The sequence below is a fragment of the Brassica napus genome, unplaced genomic scaffold (genome assembly GCF_020379485.1).
Source record: "Brassica napus cultivar Da-Ae unplaced genomic scaffold, Da-Ae ScsIHWf_1058;HRSCAF=1493, whole genome shotgun sequence".
In the NCBI taxonomy this organism is placed as follows: Eukaryota; Viridiplantae; Streptophyta; class Magnoliopsida; order Brassicales; family Brassicaceae; genus Brassica; species Brassica napus.
In genome coordinates, this window is record NW_026014485.1 from 3,800 (window position 1) to 12,287 (window position 8,488).

General features: G+C 29.9%; 2 protein-coding genes across 2 annotated transcripts; both read left to right on the plus strand.

The window, feature by feature from the left end:
• Nucleotides 1–1,807: 1,807 nt before the first annotated feature.
• LOC125595410 lies at nucleotides 1,808–2,611 on the plus strand. The gene has a single exon (XM_048771186.1). It carries the CDS (start codon nucleotides 1,898–1,900, stop codon nucleotides 2,150–2,152), a length of 255 nt encoding a protein of 84 aa, XP_048627143.1. The 5' UTR covers nucleotides 1,808–1,897; the 3' UTR covers nucleotides 2,153–2,611.
• A 5,130-nt stretch (nucleotides 2,612–7,741) lies between these two features.
• LOC125595411 (alanine and glycine-rich protein-like) lies at nucleotides 7,742–8,488 on the plus strand. The gene has a single exon (XM_048771187.1). The coding sequence runs from the start codon at nucleotides 7,944–7,946 to the stop codon at nucleotides 8,307–8,309; it is 366 nt and encodes a 121-aa protein (XP_048627144.1). The 5' UTR covers nucleotides 7,742–7,943; the 3' UTR covers nucleotides 8,310–8,488.

Genomic DNA, 8,488 nt, shown 5'->3' on the forward strand with positions numbered 1-8,488 from the left:
TGTTTTTTCTAAACTAACCATAAAACAAAATTTAAACTTTATATACATATTTCAAATCAAAATAATAATTCAAAGTGCAAATCGTGCATGTTGAAATCCGTTCATACACATTTCTTGCACATGAAATCCTAAAACATAAACTACAAAATTATACAAAAATAATAATCTAGGTCACAAGTAAAATATATCCCGCCTGCAGGGCGGACCGATTTTAATTTAATAGAAAAGATTGTTTAAGTTTAAATGACTGTAATTTCAATTATGAAAATATAAATAAAATAATCTATTAATTTAATTAATTTCATATTAAATAAAAAATTTTGGTAGTATCTAAACCTTAAAAATAGTTATATTTATTTTTGTTTGTTTCATAAATTATTTGAGTATTTTAGTCATTTGGTTTATTAAATAATTCTAAAAATGATTAATAAAAGTTATTAAAAAGGTAGGACTTAATATTTTATATTGTTTGGACACATAGATAGTAATATAATGTTATTTTTGTAATTATCTTAATGTAGTTCTTATATTTTCATTAATCATAAATAACATTTAATTAAATATAACACATGATTAAAAGTTAGGTCCAACACAATGTTCATATTTTTATAAAGTAGATTAAAGTTGTATACTGCATTCCTACTTGGATCACGTTTTATATTTTTATGATTTATTCGTTGTACTACAAAGACGTATAACGATGACAAAATGATTTTTGGTAAGATTATTGAAACTAAAATAGGCCAAAAATTTTAAAACCATATCCAAAATTAAGAAAGAAAAAGATAAAGTATATCAAAATAAGAAGTAAAATACTATAAATAGTTAATTTCGTTGTGATATATAACCTCAAAAAGGTAAGCTTATCCAAAGAAGATGAGTGACAACGAGAAGCTCAAAGGGAGACGAAGTGATGTCGTAGTCGGCCCACTCCCACCGCAATATCGTCTCCAATCACTTCTCTCTCAATTCATCTTTACCATATAATCCCGTTTTGTTTCATACGAGAGTATGGTCCACCATTTCATATGGGCTCACATTTTTCAGCTAAAACAAAACATCTTTTTCTTTATATATGGAGAATCTCGTACCAAAACTCGTGAATGGTCAAGTATTTTTCTTTATATATGGAGAATCTCGAACCAAAACTCGTGAATGGTCAAGTATTTTTTGTCAATTGTCATTCATTAGTATCTATAATGCTTAATCATATGCTTGGCATTGTAATAGAAACACTTACCACCAGCTAATGATCAAATTGATACGAATTCAAGTCCTGGAATGTTTTTTTCAATAAATATTTATTCCATCCGTTCTTAAAAGATAAATTTTTTTAGTATTTTCACATATATTAAAAAATATATTAAACTATCATAATAAATACAGTATATTGTTTTCTATAATTTTCAATTTTCAATTTTTAATAACTTTAAACTAATAATAATTCAATAAAACCAATTAATTTTCTTGAAGTTTATAATTTTTTTATAGAAAATACAAAAATATATCTTTTTGAAATAAATATTTTTTTTAAAAAGTTTATCATTAAGGAACCTAAAGGAGTAGTTCTTTAAAATATCAAATCAAATACTTCCTTTACATTTTCCTTTTATTAATTATAAAGATCAGGATATATCCTAGAATAAATTTCTGACCTCATGGTTTTTGTACAAATATCAAGACGTGCACCAAAACCATTAACCACGTGTGACGTTTCAAGTTTTTTTGTCTGGCGACGTATCATCTACACAATACTAAAGGATAAATATGTAATTAATAATATTTTAAGCATGACTAGTATTTATAGTCGACTTCTCTTTCTTTTGGTAAAACCACAAACACAAAATCTTAAAAAGGAAGAATCTGTAGTTTTAACTAAAGTCTGAAACGAACAAAAATGTGCTACAAAAAGATTCTCCCACCTGTTATTCCACCGCCAAAGTTACCGGCGGCAGAAGTGACGGTGACGACGGAGGTGGTAGCCATCGCGAGTGTCCGTGACGACGGCGGTGAAAAGAAGGTGTGTGTATGTTCACCGTCGAAGCATCCAAGATCGTTCAAGTGTAGGTATCATCATCATGAATATCAATGGCTTCCTTCTTCTTCTTCTTCTTCTTCCTCTCCGTATTCTTCTTCTTCACTCCAAAAATGACACATCAATCACTACAAGAAAACACGCCGAATTCCGACGGAGGTTCCGACGGATTAAAATTCGTCGGACGTTTGTGACGGATTTCCGACCAATTTCCGACGAAAACAAAAAATTTGAAGTCGTCGGAATTCCGTCGGCCATTTCCGACGAATTTCAGAGGAAAAATGGCTCGTCGGAATATTCCGACGACTTTTCGACGACATTCTGATAAAACATATAACCGTTGTAGTCGTCGGAAATTCGTCGGAATATACCGACGAACTTCCGACGACATTCCGATTGAGAGATATAAATGTTACCGTCGTCGGTATTCCGTCGGAATTTTCTGACGAATTTCCGACGAACCATGTTTCCGTCGGAAATCCCTCGCAAAATACCGACGACATAGCGACGACAAAGGGTTCCATTGAAGTTTGGAAATGTCCTCGGTAATTCGTCAGAATTTACCGACGACATTCCGACGAACTAGACAAGTTCGTCGGAATGTCGTCGGTATATTCCGACGAATTACCGAGGACATGTGTTTCTAAAAAATTTCAAACATAAAAATCTATAAATTTAGATGCCAAAACTATGAAAATAACACATAATAAGTGTTTAGTATAGAATTAGATCACAACCGTTCAAATATAACAACTCATTAAAATATTTATGTATGCATATCATTGTTTTCATAACATCTCATCTTAACACTCATATACTTATACAATCATATTCATCTAATCTTACACTACAAAAAATGTTGTTGTGTAAAATCGTGTTATAAAAACATTTTTATTGTTAAATCTTTATGCAAATACTATATATATTATCAAAGATTTGGATTTTGCATTTAGAAACTTGTAATCAACCCCTAAACACTAAGTCGTCGGAATTCGGTCAGAAAAAGTCGTCAGTATTCCGTCGGAATCTACTGACGGACACCAATTCCGTCGGAATTTCAATTTACCCGGGAAAACCAAACCGCGTGAAAATTTTCGCGAACCGCCAATTGGTATATATTTAATTATCCCGACGGAATACTGACGAACCTGTGTCCGTCGGAAACATTAAATATAATTACCCTTCTTCTTCCTTCTTCGTTATTTCCGCCTCCGCCTCTCTCTCAATCCTCTCCGCGATTTCTCTCCCTTTCACGGCGATTCCGACCATTCTCGAGCTCCTATCACCGGCGAATCCTCTTCTCACCCTCATATCTCTTCCCCAAACCCCAAATCATGTAAGAATCATCCCAACCTTGTTTTATCTCATTTTTTTAGGGTTTTGGAAGTTAGATCTCGGATTTTAGGTTGTTTGATTGAAAATTTTAGGATTGAATGGATAGTTTAGGATATATAAGTTAGGATTGTTGTTTGGATTGTTGTTTTAGTTTTTCTTGGAATTATTTTGTGTGTTTGTTAAAATTCAAAACGTTTTACTATTTCTAAAACGTTTTTTTTTATTTTTAAAAACGTTTTTCAAGTTTCCAGTAATAAACTATGTATAATAAAATGTTTTTTAAAAATTTTAAAAATATTTAACAACATTTTTCTATATTTATAAAAATTTTATAATTTTGTATACATATATATATATATATATATATAAATCATGTATAATAAAAAATTTTAAAATTTTTATAATTTTTTATAAGTTTCCTGTAATAAACTATGTATAATAAAAGGTTTAATAGTTTTTTTTAAAACGTTTATAAAACCTTTTGTAAATATATAAATGAAAACATTAAAAATAGAAATGATTTGAAAAGATTTTTGATGTATTAATTTTTTTTTAGGTCTGAGGATGTACCCCGCCCCGCAGCCCGTCTTCGACGTAGTTTGGTGAGCAGTTCCCGTGCATCGGGATCGTCTCACGAACAAAACTCGGTTCCCGCATATATTCCCGCTCCAGAAGAAGTTCAGCGCCGAGATAATGCAGAAGCTAGATCGTTTGATGTCTTCGAGTTCTTAGTTTTTTCTGCTTTTTAAAACTTTCTGAATGTTTTTTTTCTATTTCGGTTTGTATGAATTTTTAACTTTCTGAATGTTTTTTTTTCTATTTCGGTTTGTATGAATTTAAATTCTATAATATTATTAGTTTTAAATTTCAGATTTTATTTATTTATTAATTAACTTTTAATATAAAAAAATATATAAAAATGCAAAATTAATTCGTATTTAAAATTGATATATTCCGACGAATTGAGGGCGTCGGAATATACCGACGAACGAAGTCGTCGGAAAATACCGACGGAGAAGGTTCCTCGGAAAATTCCGACGAACCATAGTCCGTCGGTATTTTCCGAGGACTCGGTTCGTCGGTATAGTCCGAGGAATGTGCTCCTTCGGTATATAGTTTTTCCGATGAACTCTGGTCTCGTGTGTCCGCATCGGAATATCGTCGGAAGTTCGTCAGAATGACGTTTCTCGGTATTCGTCAGAAAGTCGTCGGAAGGTCTGACGAAATTCCGACGAATCTTTTTTTTCCGACGAAATTATACCGACGGACTGGTTCGTCAGAAATTCGTCAAGATCGGTCTATTCCGACGAATTTCTGACGATTTCGGCCATCAGAATCCCCCTGTTTTCTTGTAGTGTATTCAAAAATGGATTTTTACTAAACTATTTTTCAATAACCATTATAAAAAAATATTGTCAATATATATAAGAAAAATATAATACAAAGCCCAATTTGAAATACCAACTCAAATTATGGTTTTCATATTTCATATTAAGTTTTAAAAATATAATATATGTAATTATTTATATGATGGTATGTATAAAATACTATTAATTATATGATTACTTATATGATGGTACATATAAAATACGATTAATTATATGATGATAAAATACGATATATAATAATGACTAGGGATGGGCTTTTGGATACCCATACGGGTTTAGTTCTGATCGGTTTGTATTTTGGGTTTTCGGGGTCAAAGATTTCAGCCTTATTAGAATGTTTCTAAATTTTGGTTTGAGTTCGATTTGGATCTTTGCGGGTTTGGTTTGGGTTTGGATAACTAATTTAAATTATTTTTAAAGTCTTAAATCATTATATATTTTAAATTTCTCAAAATGTATAAATAAAATAATATATTACGTATAAATTTGAATAACATATGTCATAATACTTAAGCTTAACATATCAATTGGCTTGATTTAAAATTTTGGATACGAAATCAATAATTATTTTAAGTATTTTTGGTGATTTGAGTATACTTTAACTATTTCAGATATTTACTTTTGACTATCTATATATATTTTCAAGTATTTAAACCAATTTAAAAGTATCATTTTTGATGTTTTATATACGTTAAATCTAAAAATAATTAATATATATAAGTATATAAATCTATTTTTAGATAAATTCGGATACCCAAATACTTCGGTTCGGATCAGATTCGGTTCTCTAAATAACAAAATTTTGAATAATTAGAATATTTAATCAATTTATGTTTGGGTTTGGTACTATATCTTTGGATCGGTATCGGTTATGTTCCTCGGATTCATTTTTCCAAATCCTAATAATTACATGAAAAACAAATATCAACATATTTTTCAAAATATACACCCGCGCGCCTGCGCGGGTCAAAATCTAGTCTATCTTATTAAAACTCAAGTACAAAATTGGAGTGTTTGGAGACTTGAATAGGACTATTAAAAAAATTTGGAGTGTTTGGAAACATAAATTGTAGTCTTTTAAAAAAAAATTAATTTTGTTTGGAAACAAGGATAGTAGTATTAAGAAAAAAAAGTAATGGGCTTATGTTTTTAAGAAAAATTAAAAGTCCATCATATTATAAAAAACTATCTATCTGGGCGAGATTTAAAATATACGAAAACGGGTCAATCTAATCGCCTAAAACTTTTTCTTTTCTAAACTAACCATAAAACAAAATTTAAACTTTATACACATATTTCAAATCAAAATAATAATTTAAAGTTGATTTATATCAAAAATTGATTAAAAACTAATACATATATTCAAAAATGGATTTTTACTAAACTATTTTTCAATAACCATTATACAAAAATGTTGTCAATATATATAATAAAAATACAATACAAAGCCCAATTTGAAATACCAACTCAAATTATCGTTTTTATATTTCCTATTAAGTTTTATAAATATAATATATGTAATTATTTATATGATGGTACGTATAAAATACTATTAATTATATGATTACTTATATGATGGTACGTATAAAATACAATTAATTATATGATGACAGTATACGATATATAATAATGAATAGGGATGAGATTTCGGGCACCCATACGGGTTTGGTTCTGATCGGTTTGTGTTTCGGGTTTTCGGAGTCAAAGATTTAAGCCCTGTTAGGATGTTTCTAAATTTTGGTTTGAGTTTGATTCGGATCTTTGCGGGTTTGGTTCGCGTTTGGATAACCCATTTAAATTATTTTTAAAGTTTTAAATCATTATCTATTTTAAATTTCTCAAAATCTATAAATAAAATAATATATTACCTATAAATTTGAATAACATATGTCAGAATACCTAAGCTTAACATATCAATTGGTTTGATTTAAAATTTTGGATACGGAATCAATAATTATTTTAAGTATTTTTGGTGATTTGAGTATACTTTAACTATTGCAGATATTTACTTTTGACTATCTATATATATATTTTCAAGTATTTAAACCAATTTAAAAGTATCATTCTTAATGTTTTATATACGTTAAATCTAAAAATAATTAATATATATATAAGTATATAAATCTATTTTTAGATAAATTCGGGTACCCGAATACTTCGGTTCGGATCAGATTTGGTTCTCTAAATAACAAATTTTGAATAATTCGAATATTTAATCAATTTATGTTCGGGTTTGGTACTATATTTTCGGATCGGTATCGGTTCTGTTCTTTGGATTCATTTTGTAAAACCTTAATAATTACATGAAAAACAAATATCAACATATTTTTCAAAATGTACATCCGCGCGCCTGCGCGGGTCAAAATCTAGTAAATGATTTATTGTTGATGCACAAACTTTTAATTCTAAACATGGTACTCCTTATTTGTGTTTTTGTTCAAGTTGTATCTATCCTCCTATTAGTTTAACTCGTTAATTTATGTTGATCCTTTATTTCTCATATTTAGTGGAAATATTAGTATCCTCTAATAAAATTTAGTTAAAGTTAGTCATTTAGACTAATTAAATAATAATAAGCTGGTAAAATTAAAATACTAAGAAGCTTTAAAGTTAAAAAAACTTAACTATGCCAAATTAATGGTATGAAAATTATCAGAAATTTATTGTATTATAGAACTCGACATATTTATTTTCTAAACATAATTTATTTAATGAATACAAAGAATAGTTTATCAGTGTATGTATTGTCATGGACGCGCTTTGGAATGACTTTCAATCATCCAACCTATTTATGGTGATCTCATTGTATAGTTGATTCTTCATTGTTTGTACATTTTGATATACCCACAGACCCGTAACAGCTGACTTACTGAAGATTAGTTCTTTCAGACTTAATCTTTGAGTTTATGGTCAAAGAAACAAAGTGATTAAGTTGTCACGTACGTTTTTTTTCTTGGAAAGAAAAAGTAATCAAGAAGAAGATGTCACACTTATTAATTATTTTGCTAGTACATTTGAAATTCCTTTGCAATTGCTTGTAATTTTCATAAACAATTTAAAATGTTTAGAGTTATGCTATAACCTTCTATACATTTTCAAAGTATACGACAACTTAGATCTATATAAAAGGCCACCAAAAGTCATAATTTTGCATTCAGTTTCCAAAAGAAAAAAGAAAAGAAACAATGAAAGGTTACATTATTGCTCTTATAGTATGTGCCTGCGTCGCTATAATCGCGGTTGTTCTTATCTTATGTTGTCTTCAAAACCGCAAAAAGAAAAAAACGTGGTCTCCTCCACCGCGTCCGCCGGTAAAAGACGTTGAAAAAGGTAGAAGCAGTGTCGCAAGAGATGGAGGGCTTGTTGTTTTGACAGGCACCGCTGTCACCACAGCCGTTGTAGCTACGGCTGTAACCACCGGAACCGCCGATGAAATTAGTGGTGGTGGAGGAGGCGGGGAAGGCGGAGGAGAATGTGATGGTGGTGGAGATGGTGGAGGAGGATGTGGAGGTTGCGGTGGTTGCGGCGGTTGTGGCGGGTGTGGAGGTTAAAGGCTGTATAGTTATTAGTGACGTAATAGTGAATTTGCATGCAAGGTTTTAAATTGTGAATGTAAGGTTTTAAGTGTGATCTCCTTAATGAGATAAAAAAAATTGTAATCATAATTAATGGGATTGTAATAAGGTGAATATAACCATTATATATGTAATCTAAATTTTATGGTTTTCTA